The 21,235-nt window shown below is 34.6% G+C and overlaps 1 protein-coding gene across 2 annotated transcripts in view; it reads left to right on the top strand.

The window, feature by feature from the left end:
• Positions 1-21,235, top strand: part of LOC123317056 (protein singed) — a 65,199-nt gene that overhangs the window by 11,223 nt on the left and 32,741 nt on the right. The window contains exons 1-2 of one of the 2 annotated variants that reach the window (XM_044903413.1): positions 8,137-8,206; positions 11,859-12,096. In XM_044903413.1, coding sequence (XP_044759348.1) covers positions 8,162-8,206; positions 11,859-12,096 — 283 coding nt within the window. In that variant the 5' untranslated portion in view covers positions 8,137-8,161. Of the gene's footprint in view, positions 1-8,136; positions 8,207-11,858; positions 12,097-21,235 lie in introns of those variants that run through there. The other variant, XM_044903414.1, reaches the window with a different exon arrangement.

Here is a 21,235-nt window from a genome sequence, read left to right as displayed (position 1 = left end):
CGGGCACGAATTCACCCCCCACTACCCCCAACTTGTGTGTTTCCGAAAAATTATGCTAAGTCGGGAAAAATTGAGATATTCGAATTTTTTTTTTTCAGTGAATATATTCTATTTACAATGCTCTTCAAGACCTATATACCCACTGATTTTGTCGAGCACTGATTCCCCCCCCACTACCCCAAACTTGTGTGTCTGAAAAATTATGCTAAGTCGGGAAAAATTGAGATATTTGAATCGGTGCCCGACAAAATCAGTGGGTATATAGGTCTTAAAGAGCATTGTAAATAGAATATATTCACTGAAAAAAAATTCAAATATCTCAATTTTTCCCGACTTAGCATATTTTTTCAGACAGAAAAGTTGGGGGTAGTGGGGGGTGAATTCGTGCCCGACAAAATCAGGTGGTATATAGGTCTTGAAGAGCATTGTAAATAGAATATATTCACTGAAAAAAAATTCAAATATCTCAATTTTACCTGACTTAGCATAATTTTTCAAACACACAAGTTGGGGGTAGTGGGGGGTGAATTTGTGCCCGACAAAATCAGGTGGTATATAGGTCTTGAAGAGAATTGTAAATAGAATATATTCACCGAAAAAAAAATTCAAATATCTCAATTTTACCCGACTTAGCATAATTTTTCAGACACACAAGTTGGGGGTAGTAGGGGGTGAATTCGTGCCGGACAAAATCAGTGGGTATATAGGTCTTAAAAAGCATGTTGAAGGGAATATATTCACTGAAAAAAAAATTCAAATATCTCAATTTTTCCCGACTTAGCTTAGTTTTTCGGGAAAACACAAGTTGGGGGTAGTGGGGGGTGAATTTGTGCCCGACAAAATCAGGTGGTATATAGGTCTTGAAGAGCATTGTAAATAGAATATATTCACCGAAAAAAAAATTCAAATATCTCAATTTTACCCGACTTAGCATAATTTTTCAGACACACAAGTTGGGGGTAGTAGGGGGTGAATTTGTGCCCGACAAAATCAGTGGGTATATAGGTCTTGAAGCGCATAGTAAATAGAATATATTCACTGAGAAAAAAATTCAAATATCTCAATTTTTCCCGACTTAGCATAATTTTTCGGAAACACACAAGTTGGGGGTAGTGGGGGGTGAATTCGTGCCCGACAAAATCAGGTGGTATATAGGTCTTGAAGAGCATTGTAAATAGAATATATTCACCGAAAAAAAAATTCAAATATCTCAATTTTACTCGAAACCAGAAAATTTCCATTTTATTGACCCACTAGCCCTTTATTCATTCCTAGTAATAGTTCAGAATGGTTGTAGATACTCAGTACCCTCACCCCTTTTCGAGAACATCGTTAAATTTCATTTTCATTACCACTTTTCAATATCAATCCCGTACTAGCCTTCATTACGAATCAAGATACACCCCGAGCGGGCCGACCGCTTCACCGAGGCGCCGAGGCAAACGCGTGGCTGGAACTCGTGGCTGCATTCACACTGGTTCTTATATCACCCATCCTTACTTCACAATTTCTTGCGCTTCAAGAATAATAACGTAGCTTTACATCTGTTGAACTGGCCTTTTATGGAAAACATCAGCTTTGTGAGACAACAAAGTTATCTTCGCCTAGTTAGAAGGAAAATCTTTTGTTCTTTACTGCCCGCTCTCTTCATTCTTTAGATCTTGTGTTAGGAAGTACCTACCAATCAATCAATGGTTTGTAATTGTCAGAAATATCTAGAATCTTCCAGTTGTTTGTTGAAATTTCAACTTCTATACTAGAGTTGAACCCTGTTCATGCCAACTAACGGATATGCTTATTATTTTCGTGAAGAATTTTGGCGATATTCCTTGCTGTATTTCAATGATGACATGATAATGATAGTCGAGAAATTCAACACTTTTTCTCCACTGTATAGGTAGAAGTTAATTGTATTATTCCATTCAAACAAACTTGTGTAAGATTGTGAAGTGCTTGGTCCTTTATAAACGATTGTATGAGTAATTTCCTGAGTAATTTTGCAGGTGGCTTTGAAATATTATTAAGCGCTCCTCTAAATGCTCTCTAACAAATTCTCATTATTGTATTTACAGTTCTTATTGAAATATAGTCAATCAACTTTTTTTAACTTACTTTACTCGATATTTTATGTAGTGAGAACAAGAGTGAAGTATGAATTGACAATCGACAACGTCTACGAATTAGGAAAATAAAGTCTTCTCGCAAAAATCATCATTTTACAAATCATACTCAGCTACAAAAGGTCTGTTCATTTCTGCCACAGAAATTAGAGATCGCTAATTTAGAATAAGAGTTGTGTAATTTGAAATAAAAATTAACCTATTCAAGAATTTTACTAAACAATAGTGAATACCGAAGATATGAATATTGTGCGTTACTTTTTAATCACTCATATAATACGAGGACGTATTGAAAAATTCTTAGCCTACTATAGAACCAAACGAAATTTCAATGTCAAAATATTTTATAACTCAACATATCCTCCTCTTAATTGGATACATTTATTACTGCGAACCTGCAACGTCTCCAGACCTTTCAAAACAAATTTTTCTTCTTGCTCTGCAAACCAGACCTTTACAGCTTTTCTTATCTACTCGTTGGATGAGAGGAAAGAGATGATAGTCGGATGGAGCCAAATCTGGTGAATAAGGGGGATGTTCTAGTAATTCAAACCCTAAATCACGAATTTTTTGCATGGCAACATGAGATTTGTGTGCAGGGGCGTTGTCCTGCAAAAACAAAACACCTTTGGATAGCTTTCCGCGTCTTTTCTCTTTAATTTTTCCCGTAGAGTGGTCAGTAATGTCGAATAGTAATATCCGGTTATTGTTCTACCCTTACCCAAAAAATGAATCATGATTACTCCATGGCAATCCCAAAAAATTGAAGCAGATTTTTGGACACGACACTTCTTAGGTCTTAGAGAACCAGAGTGTCGCCATTCTATCGATTGTTTCTTTGTTTCTGGATCGTAGAAATGTACCCAAGTCTCATCCATAGTAACAATTCGGTTTAAGAAGTATACATCGTTTTCAAATCGAGCACAGATCGAACGCGATGCTCCTACCCTTGCACTCTTTCGATCAACATTCAAACATTTGGGGATCCATTTTGCAGCAATTTTTCCCATGTCCAAATTGACGTGAACTATATGATGAACGCGTTCGTATGAAATATTCGGTGCTTCAGATATCCGTTTTAGCCCAATTCGACGGTCTGATAAAATCATGTCATGAACTGCATCGATATTTTCAGGCACTGACACAGAAACTGGCCTTCGCGATCGGTCATCATCTTCAATGGAAAATTTACCTCTTTTGAAGCTTGCAGTCCAATTTTTCACGGTCGTATACGAAGGACATTGATCACCAAGGATATTAAGCATATTTTCGTAAATCTGCTTACCTCTTAACCCTTTTAAATACAGGTACTTGATGATGGCTCGATACTCCAATTTTTCGATTTTCACAATTTCGGTGGACATCTTCTTTCTTTAATTCATTGCGTAACTATGGTGTACTTTTTTGACCTCAAACATCACACTGACCCTTCTAATGAGTATTATTCGTTGCTATGGTAACGCAATTTTTTTATGCATGGAACTGGTCTAGGCTAACTAGATATCAATACATCCTCGTAAGTATAAAGTAAAAACCTAACACGGTGATTAGAGTAACAGCTCCTTCTTGCTTTAAATTTCCTCGTTTCCTTAGATGACTTATTCATTATTGTTTCGCCTTGGACAATAGGGTACCTTTCCTAAAATTACATTATGCTAGTAGTGGCGGAAATATTCAAAGCAACTATCATACGTTTTTTTCAGAAGAAAAAGACGATAATAATGAAAGAATATGAAATGAGTGAATCAACACAAAAGGAGTCATATCGCTTCTTCAAACAAAGAAAAATCATCATCATTCACGATTTTATTTCACTCTCCTGATAAGAATAAGTTTCAAAGTATTTTTTTTCAAACATATAGCTTAGGTATATTATGATTATGAAGATATACATATTTATTTTATATCAAAAAACACCTTACAGAATTTCAAATATAAAATTATATTTTGAGATTTACTTAGTAGTAAATCTCAAAATATAATTTTATATTTTTCTAGTGAAGAGCTTAGAACATAGAATATCAGGAAGGAGCTTTTTCGAATAAATGTGACGGGAATTGTGCGACGGAAACGGCCATATTGGTCTTCCAAGTTTTAATTTTAAAAGTGGCATACTTGGAAGTCAAATGATTCTGTTATCTGTGGCCAAATGAACAAAGTGATGTTTTAACTTAATTTTGGTAATTTAGATTCTTGAAATTTGCTGGAAATAAGGATTTTGGATTGTAGCGTGAATAATTTATAGGTAGGTGATTTTTTTTAGCTGACTATCAGGTAATAATTATGAGTTCCTGAATTTCATGACATATAACAAGGTTATCCTATGACAATAACACTCCATGGGCGTAGGTGATGTTAAGTCATAGACCTTAATACCATTAAGTATCTAGCCAAGCAGTGTTAGGCGGCGTGAATTTCCGCTTTGATTATCAATTTGAACGAGCTTGAAAAAGCTTCTGACTTTACGTCAGTGCTTTCCTAATTTTTTCGATCAGAATCAACTGACTATTGAAGTTAGTTTTTTGGAAACTTCATTGTCCTACGTCACTGTTGAAACGGAAATATATGTCGGCCATATTTCTCCTCCATTCCGGTCAAATTGAAATGAGCAATATGCTCCTTCCTGTTATTCTATATTCTAAGGTGAAGAGTTACTCTTTTAGAATACGTATAATCAAGATCCCTGTGGGAGATATGCCTTTCGAAAGTTTACCTTTGAAAAATTCCCAAAAAGATGAGGTCGGTTGAAAATTAATCTTTACCGAACGGTTGCACCAAGCTTGATGAAATTCCGAATTTCATTACTAGAAGAATTGCTATACTGTTCAAAGTATTTTTCTTTTAAATCATATATATCTGATATCAACATACACCTAACAGAATTTCAAATATAAAATTATGCTCCCCAAAACCACTCCTGGAACTGCCACTGCAATGCTTCGAAATCAATCCAAATGCACTTCCGCATATTCATAATGCGATAAAACCTCACGGATAAAACGTATTGAACAATTCAGACTCTTTCAATACTATCGCATTTCTGGAAAATGACCCCCAAGTGGAAATTGACTTATTGGCCTACAAGAACTGCAATCCTCAACGATAACGATAACATTGTGTCAACGCTCTCAACCACCAAGATAACCTTGGTGGTCTCACTAAGAAGATAAATAAACGACGAAAATAGGAAAGAAGTTTATCAGCTTCCACATGAATCAACTGTTCGAAATCAAAATATGGAAATACGTAAATATAAATAGGTTGGTGTAGGTTTTACTGTTACTTGTGTGTATAATATGAAAACCTTGAATAGCGTTCAATGAAGTTCATCAGGTTGAATAACCTATCTGATGATTTACAATCGATTGGACTTGGATGAGTCGTTAATCCATCCACATTCTTCCATTTCGTTCTGTTAGAATTGATGTTGTAGACGACGACAATCGACCAGTATCTCGTTTGATTGAAACATTCGTTCGGATTAATCCCATGTAACGTGCGTTCAAAAAAATTTGTCGCCGAGTAGGATATGGAATTTTGAAGGTTGATGTTATGTGACTGAACTTATGTCTTTCCTTGAATTATTTCATCTTCACATCTCCCCAAAATGTACATAGACAATGATGACATTAACCTTTATATCGTAATTTTGTATGGAATGTTGAGAGGCACTTTTTAGGAAAAAGTAACTAGAAGATTGCGAAAAGCATATCTTTCATTGAGTCAGATCACAAGAATCCAAAAAAATGTGACATGAATCTTGAATGAATCAGTTAATATGTTTTTTGTGCTCACAATTAAGTTCTACCTATTTCAGTACCTAATATGAATAACTTGTAGCAAGAATCTCGATATGTTTAATTCTCAATAAATGTTGAATTCAAACGGTCAATACTCAATGACAATTCACAACTAAACCAAAGAAACTGTATTACATGATTTTCATTAGAATTAGAAGTTTCAGTTTTCTTCTACAATTGAAGTAAGTAATTGCTAGAAATGTCTTCTTCTTTGCTCCTAACATCTTCTGACATATTCAAAACATTATAGAAGATGAAAGAATCATCCTTAATTTATTTGAAATATAGAATTTAACAAATGAGGCCTAGGAAATAATCAAACTGTGAGATAACACGATCGTAGAACATTCCTTGAAGTAGCTAAGATTTCCTCAGCTGTTGAAAATTCATCAAAATTCAATTTAGCTATGAAAGGCATGATGATTTTTCTTCCATAATGTTTTGCTGTTGAAGTTCCACCTAAGAAAATAGGTCTCACATATGCCTTTTATTGATGCATAGCAGACTCCAATTTTTTTGGATGCTACAAGGGTAGGTTATCAACCTTTTCAATTTTCTGATAACATGTCAATCTTATGCCTGTTTCGCGTAATTTTTGATTCATTCACATAAGGTCACTACTATTATACTATTTGCAATAAAAATGGTTTTCAAGAAAAAACTAATGTATTAACAGGTACGTAACAGTCGTTCAGGCTGAAATTATCTTAAAACAATTCACCTTGTATATAGGCGCATATCATAGAATGAATGCTCAGTTTAATTCTTGTCAATTTTCTTTCCTTTGAGGGAAAGAAAATCGCTTTTCATGTCCCATCTTCATCTATTCATTAAAAAATGAATGTATATAAGGAAGAACCACAATATTTTTTTATAAAGAATCATACCTTGAGTTTTTTCGCTATTATTCATGTATACCGGGTGTCCCAGAGCTTTTAGGCCAGCAAATATCTCAGTTACCTGCGGAAAAAAAAATTGAAAAAAATACTTGTCGTAGGAGACCATACGCTCTTTCATGCAGCATAGCAAAATCCACCCCCTGACAAACAACCCCCGAGAAACCACCCCTAACTTTTGTTTTTCAAATGGCACCCCCATGTTTGTTGTGCTTCAACTTACAGTTTTTTTCATTTCTCATTCAATGATGTATCATGGTAGCTAGAATGGCATGCAGAATTATGGAAAATAAAAATACAAATGAAATACGAATTTATACGCTCAGCTGTATTGTTACTGCAACATTATACTAAAGAAAATGTTTTATAACATAAATTATAATAAACAAAAAGTTCTAACATTTTATTGACATCCACTTTTTCTTGTCTCTACAATGTGGACTAATTCGATCAGTCCAATTAACAGTACCCACTAACGAATTTAATTTTATCGAGTGACTGTCTTTACAACTACATATTATGATATATCATTGATTGAGAATTAAAAAGAGCTGTCAGTTGAAGCCAAACAAACATGGGGGTGCCATTTGAAAAACAAAAGTTAGGGGTGGTTTCTCGGGGGTTGTTTGTCAGGGGGTGGATTTTGCTATGCTGCATGAAAGAGCGTATGGTCTCCTACGACAAGTATTTTTTTCAATTTTTTTTTTCCGCAGGTAACTGAGATATCTGCTGGCCTAAAAGCTCTGGGACACCCGGTATTATGAGATGTTGGATATATTTATGATATAAGATGAATGAGAAAAAAAATTCTCGTCTGATATGGGTGTTGCTCAACTTGTTACAAGAAGATACAGATACAGAGTGCGAATAAAATGGCGCCAGAATACCTACTTCCTTTAACGTATTCGTAATGAAAATGGCAATCTGTTTTGTGATTTCGATATGCTTCTAGAATATCAATTGATTTCTTTTATTTCATTTCCTGTTGATCGATAGCGAAAGTAATCCTTAACGACTTCTGAGGAAATAAAGCTCACTGAGTCTAATTCTGTTTTGTTTTCATCATGCGTAAGTATAGAAGAATGTATTCGAATCCAAATTAGAAAAAAATCAAGAATGATTCATGGATAAAAACAGTCTCCTCATCAATCAACTGTGTGTCCTTCAAAATACGAGGTTATGTTATTCTAAAGATTCATTAAGGAAAGTGGTAACGCATAACATATAATGTTCACCCTGTATATGATGCTATGAATGTCAGATGACAAGTTTTTCAATTCTCCATTGACAAAAGTGTCATCGATAATTCAGAATATCTATGGGTGTCAATATATAGTCTGAAAATATGATTGTGTGTGAATTGAAACCTTTTTTTCTTCTTGAACGAAAGGTAATACATTTAAAATTTTCTTACTCCTCTTGATCATGGGTTCGAAACATATCTCATTAACTTTTCTAACTCTTCATGATCAGTGTCTCACAAAATATTTCTTTATAACGAAAAAGTTAATTCATTTTGAGGACAAATTTTGATCATCAAAATCAAGCTGGAGGGGTAAGAATCAAGATAATAAAAAGAATAATAATGCCTTCGTATATCAATTCAGACTGAAACTAACAAAGGATTGGTTGCATATAGGTACCTACACCAAACGTTTCTCATAGATTTCTGGGTTTATTCACTTCTCATCTCTTCCCAACATTTTCAAACCAATTTGAATTAAATTCCAATAGAAATTTAGGTTTCCTGCTCTTTATTGTAATCTGTATTCGGTTTTATTCTAGTGAAGAATTGGCTTCCTGCAAATTTGTCTTCCACAGCATAACTTTTCCGGTGAAAGAGTGAATCAATGTCTCCTTATCATGAATCATAGATTGAAGTTGCTGGGAAAAATTTAGACATAAACTTTCGTTTCCTGTCCGAATTCGGATTATGCTCATTCCGAACATACAGGGTGGCTCACGTGATAGAGTATATTGTTTATCATTCGCTTCTAGATAATAATTGAATTGTTTTTCAATGTTCTACAAATATTTTTTATCACTTCAGGTGTGATGAAGAATCAACAATCACAACAAAATTATCTACTGCAAGAAGTGTTAATATGTATTGAAATATTACCTGAAATGTGGAAATCAGAGCCAGATTAGACTTTCAATCAACTAGGGCATTTACAATTTGATATCCTTTTGAATTGTATAAATAATAAATTATGTTAAGTCGCAAAAATGAAAGAATCCATTCGTTTAAAGTATTTGCTATTTCATAATTGAATTTTTGCTATGAAATCTAGAGTTTTAACAGTTTAAATGAGCAATGAAATCCTTCCTATCATTAAATGCAAACAATTCTTTCACTCTGCTTCGTTTTGAAGGTAAACTTTTACGCTTTTCACTGAAAATCTAAAGATTTTTCTGTTCATTATTTAAACATTTTTTGTTCGCTTTAGTTGTTTTAGATACTATACAGAAAAAAAAATTGGTTGCCATTTAAAAAAAATTAAGATTTTCATGAATTTCATTGACTAGACAGTCCAAATTTGAATTAATTACATAGAATAGAAACGGGCCTATAGTTGTGTTATCAAAATTAAATGAGCAATGAAATCCTTCCTATCATTAAATGCAAACAATTCTTTCACTCTGCTTCGTTTTGAAGGTAAACTTTTACGATTTTCACTGAAAATCTAAAGATTTCCTTTATGTTGATAATAACCGAGATAATTTTCCATTTTCCGAAATTCCAGATTCTTTCAACTTCCATATTTGTATTCACAGCAGGACATTTCCAGTATGCATATGTGCGAAATTTTCAATTCATCGTGTTAAAAGAATATCTAAATTTAGAACCGTTATGTGTCTGCTACAAAGAACGCTGGTACAAGGACCGTTATTTTACATTTGTTTCTTTAAATACGAGTGATAAATGCGTCGAAAACCGTATTCAAAGCAAACGAACATGCATACGGTATGAATTAAGTTCAATCAACAGTTGTGGATTCGTTAAAAGCACTTAGTGAAATCATAGGGTTCAATATTTCATGTTTTCACTTTCTGACGTTGGATGTGATATGTATACTCCATTCACTTCTATTTTAGCAGTCGGTTGGCCATGGAAATTTGACACATTTCACTCTGTATAGTACGAAAATGTGGGGTTAAAACGCTTGTCACAACATTTTTGAGTTTTAAGCTATGTTGCCCGTTCTACGTAAAAGTTTCTGTTATTCCGTATTTCATCACAATGTCGAATCTCTTCGGAAAATATGTGACGAACATAATTGAAGTTTATACAAACTGATTGAAGGCATACCAAATCCAGTTATTTGCATGGAAAATACAAGAGATCAGTATAATACCATAATATACACTAGCTTGAGGAGAGTTAATGTTCGTTATCTTCTTTGGCTAAAGTTTGAATACGTGTTACATCAGTTGTAGATTTCAAAAATATTAACCCGAAGATGAAATGCATATGATGCAGTAGTTGGGAATGGGTATCTCCCGAAGGAATTAACAGATAATTACAAGAATGTTAAATTCGTCAACAAAAATCATCTTGCATCAATATAAGTAAAAGGAATTAAAGGAAGTTTCAAGTCAAGATGAACTTCACCTTTGAACAAAAAGTTCACAGGAATAAACAATTAACAGGACAACTGGCGCGTATTTGTGGTTGTTCATCTTAATACATTGATATAATAATAATAATAATTAGGTATTAATTGGCACCTTAAGACATTTACAATGTATAGGACAAGTCAAATGAAAAATAGAAAAATCAATTTTCGGGAACGTATTCTATGATGACATTCATCGAAAATCCTGTAATAAACTTTTCGCATTAATTCACTCAAACATAAAATTCTCAAATGCCACCACTTTTTTGGATCTCCCAATAGAAGGAAATTCTTTGTCATCCTCTTCATTCACAATCTTTCTGATTGTGGAAATATTCAGCTGAAATATAAGTCGTTTAGATTCAGATGAAACAATAGGTCTATAAATTCTCTTAAATTGAATATGTTTTCTACCGTATAACTATTTGAACGAGCGGACCTGAATTCTAAGTAGCACTTCCTGAAACCCTGTCTCTTTTTTCAATCACTTTCGGCATTTTTGTAATAAAAATTGATATTAGTTGTGGCAACGGCGTTATGACATTAACGACATTTCATGAGTGCCTACCTTACTCTGTTCTAGTAACAAAAACTTGAGAAAATTATTTCATGGCCAACCGACTGCTAAAATAAATGTGAATGGAGTATACTTGTATCATTGTGTAGACATGGTCAGTCAGCTTTATGTAAAACGCCCAGTGTTTATTCAAAATTCCTATCCATTTCTGACACGGAAAGTTAAGCTGGTCCTTCAAAAAACTCTTCGACTTGAACTTGATTAAAATAAGCTTAAAAATTTTTCCTCAAGTATAAATTGGACATTCAAACACAATGAAACATGATATAAAACTTTTTACTACATGATATTTACTCGGGTACACTTTGATTATGGTTTTTCCGAACCTGCAGAATAATTTATTTCTGCTTAACTTTAAAATATTTACGCCTGACATGAGGTACTTACCTCAAATGATTCATGTCAGTAATTTGGCTATTTTTCTTTGGGACGATCAATTACAGTTATACATTCACCGAATGTGGGAAATTTGGGAGCCATTCACCATGTGAAATGAACTGATAATTTTCACTTCAGCGCCAAATTATGGAGATTATTATCATTATATTCCTATGTTGATTGATGCTCGGGATCGAAATTACCGAAAAAATGGGGTAAAGTATAGACTTCCTTGTAGGGCAATTTCATTAATAGTCCATTCTTACTTCTTATTATATTACTCTCATTATGTCCCAACTGTTTCTAATTTTATTTATAACGTTATGGGCATTTTCATCAGCGAATAAGAACAGTATTTCTAATATAAGCAGAAATTACTCATCACCATTGGGAAAATTTGGCATAATTTCATCTTTCGTCAGCTTATTCTGAGTTTGAGGAAATTAAATGTTGTTTTCTCCTTCCAGATCAACTACGTTTCAATCATGAACGGTCTAAACGGACACGCAAACGGAGAACTGAACGGTTGTGGTGATATCATCACCCAGAATCAGCAGAAGGGCTGCTGGACCATCGGCCTTATCAATTCGAAATTCCGCTACTTGACAGCGGAAACGTTCGGTTTCAAAATAAACGCTAACGGCACATCGCTGAAGAAGAAACAGATATGGACTCTGGAGCCAGAACCGACCAGCAATGGAGAAAGTAAGTGATGTATCAGACAAGTTTTTGCATGTGCCTTTATGACAAAGTCTTCGACTCGCACAAATAATTCAACAGTAGATTCTTGAGGTCAAAAGAAACACTTTTTTCCCATAGCATTTTTTCTGATTCGGCCCTGGTAAGAAGATATAGCCCTTTTAAGTTTCCATAATGAGCTTTGCCACCCCTGGAAAAACAAAATTCCCTTTAGAATAACTAGCTAAATCTGTGACACTACACTTCTGTGGATCTTTTAAAAATTAAAAAGAGTTGCATTCAGTCTAAGTACCCAATTATTGATGGAAAGAAAGTGTTTCTTTTCAACTCAAGAATCTACTGTTGAAATATTTGTACTAGTCAAAGACTCACCCTGTATAAATAAATGAAGATCTTTATTTCAAAACCATTCATGTCGAACAAGAAGAGAAATGAAATAGTATTAATAAAAAGTATTTTCCATCAAGGAAATTCTTCCATAGTATAATACAAATAAAATAAAACATTTTCTTTTTGAGAAATTTCAGTGTATCTATTTTCTGTATATCCTTTGTTGAAAAATTTCAATCATCTGTACTCTGCTTGCCTCTAAGTAGTTTATAGAGTATTTTTGGGCAAATTGAATGACAATGTTTTCGTATAATAATTCGTTGTGGGATTAAAATGTTGAGAAAACAGATCTTTGTGTTTAAACAGATCAAACTATTCTTGAATGTATAAGACCATTATTTTGCAAAATGAATGACCTGTGTCCTGTGCATATTATTTCACATCTATTGGCATAATTAAGTACTGTCTCAATACTGAAGTGTTTATTTTTCAAATGATGATGGCAAATTTGCCGTTGTTCTTTTTAAAAAATACAGTCAAATTCCGCTACCTTCATGAGTCTCCCAATACAGGGTGTACTCGCCATGGTGCAACGGTCGATAACTCTAATTCTATTAACTTTACAAAAAAGAGTTTCAAATAAAACTTTCCTCTTTTTAAGCAGAGCATCTCCTAAAATTATTTAGAACTAAACAAAATGTTTCGTTTCTTCTGCGCAGCTATCAACTGCATTATTTCAAATGGAAAACCCTATATATTCTTACATGTTTTGAGTTCCTTGTTAAATTTGAATATGAGTTTGATAACACAACTATGTCAGAATTTTCAACGGTTTTCGAAAAATTCAACTTTCTATTAATATTTTGACAGTTTGAGGTACTTACCATATAGTACTATAGCTCCGTCCCTATTATAAGTAATTGATTCAAACTTGGACTGTGTTTAGTCAATAAAGATACACAAAAAATTTCCTTCGTAAATAACCATATTATGTACAGGGTCCAGGAAAACGTAGATCCATTATCAAAACGGAAATTCATCAAAATCTTCATTTTTCTTAAATGGCAACCCATATTTTTTTCTGTTCATTGTCTAAACATTTACAGAAAAAAAAAATGGGTTGCCATTTAAAAAAATGAAGATTTTCATGAATTCCTGTTTTGATAATGGATCTACGTTTTCGTGGACCCTGTATATAATATGGTTATTTACAAAGAAAATTCTAAGTGTTTCATTCATTGACTAGGCACAGTCCAAATTTGAATCAATTACATAGAAGAGAAACGGGGCTATAGTCCTTTATGTAAGTACCTCAAACTGTCATAATATTGATAAAAAGTCAAATTTCTCGAAAACCGTAGAGATTTCAGACATAGTTGTGTTATCAAACTTATATTCAAATTTAACAAGAAATTTAAAAATGTAATGATATATAGGGTGTTCCATTTTATGAGTGCGAAGCTTACTCCGTTCTAGTTGCAAAAAGAAAAACCGAGTGCTTTTATGAAAGTGAATGGAGTAGGTACCAAGCTTCAAAGTTCTCCCCTGAATCATTCTATCGTACTATTTCAGCAGAGAATTCGCTATTTGCCATTTCTGGAATACCATAATGAATGACATGAATGTGAACGTGGTTGATTCGTCGTGAACTTTACGTGAAATTCCACGAACGTGGTATTATCGTGTGGCACACTTATTTGCTGACACCTTTATGAAGATCAACTGCAAAATAGAAAATGCGAATTTAGGTTCATAAATGCCATGGTAACGCTTTCATGGATCTCATTCCACGAGGGAAACGCGACCTTTAGTATATTATGAGTGGACACGTTCTAATAGAAGTTTCCACGATAGGAATAAGATTCACAATTACAGAGGGTGCTCCATTTGCTACTAAGAGACAGTCACTGTCTCAAGATGACTCCATTTTTGTAGGGGTCGTAATATATGTATGCAGCGATAATTTCAATAAAATTTTGGAGTAGACATTAAAAAACTTTTTTCAATTTATTAAAGAGCTCCAAATAAACAAGATGGGTAACAAGTCTAAAGAATTTTTTCTCGTTTCCTGACAAGGCTGTTGGCCTCTTCATTTCTTTTGACTCTTGAGTGGTCGGGAACCCTGAAACTATACATAATCTTACCAGAGATAGAGTAGGAATTAACAGGGTGAGTCTTTGACTCGTACAAATATTTCAACTCTAGATTCTTGAGGTCAAAAGAAATTCTTTTTCCTATGCAATTTTTTTGCGGTTCGACCCTGATAAAAAGATATAGCCATTTCAAGTTTTCATAATGAGCTGTGCCATCCCTGGAAAAACAAAATAACCTTCAGAATAACTAGCTAAATCTGTGACACTACACATCTGTTGATCTTTTGAACAGAGAGTTTATTCAGCCAAAGTACACAATTTTTCAAATTTCACAGAATATTTTTAACTTTTGAACATCAACTTACTCCAAGACCGCGCAATATACGAGAAAATATGAAGAATACTTTTATTTTACAGTTTACTCAGTTTCAAGAGTTGAGTTCTTTGAATTTTTGCTATTTTTATCATACGTAATGGTCCTAATGAGAAAACTGGAAGACGTGGGTGATATCTTTATTCAAAAAAGATTAATCAAATAAATGAGAAAACGGGTGTGAAGGCAGCAACGGTTTCCAGCAACGGTTTTTTCATTTTCGCTTTTACCATACAGATTATGAAAATACCTGTTGTTCGGGATTTTTTGATACGAATGGGTTATTTAGAACATTATAACCACAATCTATAGGGTGAAATAATTTGTGCATCGAAAACTACCCCCACCAACCCCCCGAAATTGAACTATCTTGATACACAGTGAAAAAACCCCGTTGCTCGGAGTTTTTCTATGAAAATGGGTTCTTACCCACATACTGAACACGATCTATAGGGTGAAATAATTTGTGCATCAAAAACTACCCTCCTCCAACCCTCTGAAGTTGAAATATCTTGATACAGTAAAAAGTGTGAAAAAAAACCGTTGCTCGGTGTTTTTTGATGGAAATGGGTTGTTGATAACATACTGAACACGATCTATAGGGTGAAATAATTTGTGCATCAAAAACTACCCCTCCTTCAACCCTCTAATGTTGAACTATCTTGATACAGTAAAAAGTGTGAAAAAAAACCGTTGCTCGGGGTTTTTTGATGGAAATGGGTTGTTACCCCCATACTGAACACGATCTATAGAGTGAAATAGTTTGTGCATCAAAAACTACCCCCCTCCAACCCTCTGAAGTTGAAATATCTTGATACAGTAAAAAGTGTTAAAAGAACCGTTGCTCGGTGTTTTTTGATGGAAATAGGTTGTTACCAACATACTGGACACGATCTATACAGTGAAATAATTTGTGCATCAAAAACTACCCCCCTCCAACCCTCTGAAGTTGGAATATCTTGATACAGTAAAAAGTGTGAAAAAAAAAAACCGTTGCTCGTAGTTTTTTGATGGAAATGGGTTGTTACCCACATACTGAACACGATCTATAGAGTGAAATAATTTGTGCATCAAAAACTACCCCCCTTCAATCCTCTAATGCTGAACTATTTTGATACAGTAAAAAGTGTAAAAAAAAAACGTTGCTCGGGGTTTTTTGATGGAAATGGGTTGTTACCCACATACTGAACACGATCTATAGAGTGAAATAATTTGTGCATCAAAAACTACCCCCCTCCAACCCTTTGAAGTTGAAATATCTTGATACATTAAAAACAGTGAAAAAAAAACCGTTGCTCGGTGTTTTTTGATGGAAATGGGTTGTTGATAACATACTGAACACGATCTATAGGGTGAAATAATTTGTGCATCAAAAACTACCCCTCCTTCAACCCTCTAATGTTGAACTATCTTGATACAGTAAAAAGTGTTAAAAGAACCGTTGCTCGGTGTTTTTTGATGGAAATAGGTTGTTACCAACATACTGGACACGATCTATAGAGTGAAATAATTTGTGCATCAAAAACCACCCCCCTCCAACCCTCTGAAGTTGGAATATCTTGATACAGTAATAAGTGTGAAAAAAAAACCGTTGCTCGTAGTTTTTTGATGGAAATGGGTTGTTACCCACATACTGAACACGATCTATAGAGTGAAATAATTTGTGCATCAAAAACTACCCCCCTCCAACCCTTTGAAGTTGAAATATCTTGATACATTAAAAACAGTGAAAAAAAACCGTTGCTCGGTGTTTTTTGATGGAAATGGGTTGTTAATAACATATTGAACACGATCTATAGAGTGAAATAATTTGTGCATCAAAAACTACCCACCTCCAACCCTCTGAATTTGGAATATCTTGATACAGTGAAAAGTGTGAAAAAAAAAACCGTTGCTCGTAGTTTTTTGATGGAAATGGGTTGTTACCCACATACTGAACACGATCTATAGAGTGAAATAATTTGTGCATCAAAAACTACCCCCCTCCAACCCTTTGAAGTTGAAATATCTTGATACATTAAAAACAGTGAAAAAAAACCGTTGCTCGGTGTTTTTTGATGGAAATGGGTTGTTAATAACATACTGAACACGATCTATAGGGTGAAATAATTTGTGCATCAAAAACTACCCCTCCTTCAACCCTCTAATGTTGAACTATCTTGATACAGTAAAAAGTGTGAAAAAAACCCGTTGCTCGGGGTTTTTTGATGGAAATGGGTTGTTACCCACATACTGAACACGATCTATAGAGTGAAATAATTTGTGCATCAAAAACTACCCCCCTCCAACCCTCTGAAGTTGAAATATCTTGATACAGGAAAAAGTGTTAAAAGAACCGTTGCTCGGTGTTTTTTGATGGAAATAGGTTGTTACCAACATACTGGACACGATCTATAGAGTGAAATAATTTGTGCATCAAAAACTACCCCCCTCCAACCCTCTGAAGTTGGAATATCTTGATACAGTAAAAAGTGTGAAAAAAAAACCGTTGCTCGTAGTTTTTTGATGGAAATGGGTTGTTACCCACATACTGAACACGATCTATAGAGTGAAATAATTTGTGCATCAAAAACTACCCCCCTCCAACCCTTTGAAGTTGAAATATCTTGATACATTAAAAACAGTGAAAAAAAACCGTTGCTCGGTGTTTTTTGATGGAAATGGGTTGTTAATAACATATTGAACACGATCTATAGAGTGAAATAATTTGTGCATCAAAAACTACCCCCCTCCAACCCTCTGAATTTGGAATATCTTGATACAGTGAAAAGTGTGAAAAAAAAAACCGTTGCTCCTAGTTTTTTGATGGAAATGGGTTGTTACCCACATACTGAACACGATCTATAGAGTGAAATAATTTGTGCATCAAAAACTACCCCCCTCCAACCCTTTGAAGTTGAAATATCTTGATACATTAAAAACAGTGAAAAAAAACCGTTGCTCGGTGTTTTTTGATGGAAATGGGTTGTTAATAACATACTGAACACGATCTATAGGGTGAAATAATTTGTGCATCAAAAACTACCCCTCCTTCAACCCTCTAATGTTGAACTATCTTGATACAGTAAAAAGTGTGAAAAAAACCCGTTGCTCGGGGTTTTTTGATGGAAATGGGTTGTTACCCACATACTGAACACGATCTATAGAGTGAAATAATTTGTGCATCAAAAACTACCCCCCTCCAACCCTCTGAAGTTGAAATATCTTGATACAGGAAAAAGTGTTAAAAGAACCGTTGCTCGGTGTTTTTTGATGGAAATAGGTTGTTACCAACATACTGGACACGATCTATAGAGTGAAATAATTTGTGCATCAAAAACTACCCCCCTCCAACCCTCTGAAGTTGGAATATCTTGATACAGTAAAAAGTGTGAAAAAAAAAACCGTTGCTCGTAGTTTTTTTATGGAAATGGGTTGTTACCCACATACTGAACACGATCTATAGAGTGAAATAATTTGTGCATCAAAAACTACCCCCCTTCAACCGTCTAATGCTGAACTATTTTGATACAGTAAAAAGTGTAAAAAAAAACGTTGCTCGGGGTTTTTTGATGGAAATGGGTTGTTACCCACATACTGAACACGATCTATAGAGTGAAATAATTTGTGCATCAAAAACTACCCCCCTCCAACCCTTTGAAGTTGGAATATCTTGATACAGTGAAAAGTGTGAAAAAAAAAAACCGTTGCTCGTAGTTTTTTGATGGAAATGGGTTGTTACCCACATACTGAACACGATCTATAGAGTGAAATAATTTGTGCATCAAAAACTACCCTCCTCCAACCCTCTGAAGTTGAAATATCTTGATACAGTAAAAAGTGTAAAAAAAACCGTTGCTCGGGGTTTTTGGATGGAAATGGGTTGTTACCCACATACTGAACACGATCTATAGAGTGAAATAATTTGTGCATCAAAAACTACCCCCCTTCAACCGTCTAATGCTGAACTATTTTGATACAGTAAAAAGTGTAAAAAAAACCGTTGCTCGGAGTTTTTTGATGGAAATGGGTTGTTACCAACATACTAAACACGACTTATAGGGTAAAATAATTTGTGCATCAAAAACTACCCCCCTCCAACCCTCTGAAGTTGAAATATCAAAACTTTTTACTGTATCAAGATATTTCAACTTCAGAGGGTTGGAGGGGGTAGTTTTTGATGCACAAATTATTTCACCCTATAGATCGTGTTCAGTATGTTGGTAACAACCTATTTCCATCAAAAAACTACGAGCAAAGGTTTTTTTCACACTTTTTACTGTATAAAGATATTTCAACTTCAGAGGGTTGGAGGGGGGTAGTTTTTGATGCACAAATTATTTCACCCTATAGATCGTGTTCAGTATGTTGGTAACAACCCATTTCCATCAAAAAACTACGAGCAAAGGTTTTTTTCACACTTTTTACTGTATAAAGATATTTCAACTTCAGAGGGTTGGAGGGGGGTAGTTTTTGATGCACAAATTATTTCACCCTATAGATCGTGTTCAGTATGTTGGTAACAACCCATTTCCATCAAAAAACTACGAGCAACGGTTTTTTTTCACACTTTTTACTGTATCAAGATATTCCAACTTGAGAGGGTTGGAGGAGGGTAGTTGTTGATGCACAAATTATTTCACCCTATAGATCGTGTTCAGTATGTTGGTAACAACCCATTTCCATCAAAAAACTACGAGCAACGGTTTTTTTTTCACACTTTTTACTGTATCAAGATATTTCAACTTCAGAGGGTTGGAGGGGGGTAGTTTTTGATGCACAAATTATTTCACCCTATAGGTCTTGTTCAGCATGTTGGTGACAACCCATTTCCATCAAAAAACCCCGAGCAACGGTTTTTTTTCACACTTTTTACTCTTTCAATTCAGTTCAATTTCAGAGGGTTGGAGGAGGGGTAGTTTTTGATGCACAAATTATTTCACCCTATAGGTCTTGTTCAGTATGTGGGTAACAACCCATTTCCATCAAAAAACCCCGAGCAACGGTTTTTTTTTTTCACACTTTTTACTGTATCAAGATAATTCAACATTAGAGGGTTGAAGGAGGGGTAGTTTTCGATGCACAAATTAATTCACCCTATAGATCGTGTTCAGTATGTTGGTAACAACCTATTTCCATCAAAAAACACCGAGCAACGGTTCTTTTAACACTTTTTCCTGTATCAAGATATTTCAACTTCAGAGGGTTGGAGGGGGGTAGTTTTTGATGCACAAATTATTTCACTCTATAGATCGTGTTCAGTATGTGGGTAACAACCCATTTCCATCAAAAAACCCCGAGCAACGGGTTTTTTTCACACTTTTTACTGTATCAAGATAGTTCAACATTAGAGGGTTGAAGGAGGGGTAGTTTTTGATGCACAAATTATTTCACCCTATAGATCGTGTTCAGTATGTTATTAACAACCCATTTCCATCAAAAAACACCGAGCAACGGTTTTTTTTTCACTGTTTTTAATGTATCAAGATATTTCAACTTCAAAGGGTTGGAGGGGGGTAGTTTTTGATGCACAAATTATTTCACTCTATAGATCGTGTTCAGTATGTGGGTAACAACCCATTTCCATCAAAAAACTACGAGCAACGGTTTTTTTTTTCACACTTTTCACTGTATCAAGATATTCCAAATTCAGAGGGTTGGAGGGGGGTAGTTTTTGATGCACAAATTATTTCACTCTATAGATCGTGTTCAATATGTTATTAACAACCCATTTCCATCAAAAAACACCGAGCAACGGTTTTTTTTCACTGTTTTTAATGTATCAAGATATTTCAACTTCAAAGGGTTGGAGGGGGGTAGTTTTTGATGCACAAATTATTTCACTCTATAGATCGTGTTCAGTATGTGGGTAACAACCCATTTCCATCAAAAAACTACGAGCAACGGTTTTTTTTTCACACTTATTACTGTATCAAGATATTCCAACTTCAGAGGGTTGGAGGGGGGTGGTTTTTGATGCACAAATTATTTCACTCTATAGATCGTGTCCAGTATGTTGGTAACAACCTATTTCCATCAAAAAACACCGAGCAACGGTTCTTTTAACACTTTTTACTGTATCAAGATAGTTCAACATTAGAGGGTTGAAGGAGGGGTAGTTTTTGATGCACAAATTATTTCACCCTATAGATCGTGTTCAGTATGTTATCAACAACCCATTTCCATCAAAAAACACCGAGCAACGGTTTTTTTTCACTGTTTTTAATGTATCAAGATATTTCAACTTCAAAGGGTTGGAGGGGGGTAGTTTTTGATGCACAAATTATTTCACTCTATAGATCGTGTTCAGTATGTGGGTAACAACCCATTTCCATCAAAAAACCCCGAGCAACGTTTTTTTTTTACACTT

This window comes from Coccinella septempunctata, chromosome 7 (genome assembly GCF_907165205.1).
Source record: "Coccinella septempunctata chromosome 7, icCocSept1.1, whole genome shotgun sequence".
In the NCBI taxonomy this organism is placed as follows: Eukaryota; Metazoa; Arthropoda; class Insecta; order Coleoptera; family Coccinellidae; genus Coccinella; species Coccinella septempunctata.
The sequence above is the reverse complement of the archived record's forward strand: the minus strand, read 5'-3'. Positions and strand labels throughout refer to the sequence as shown.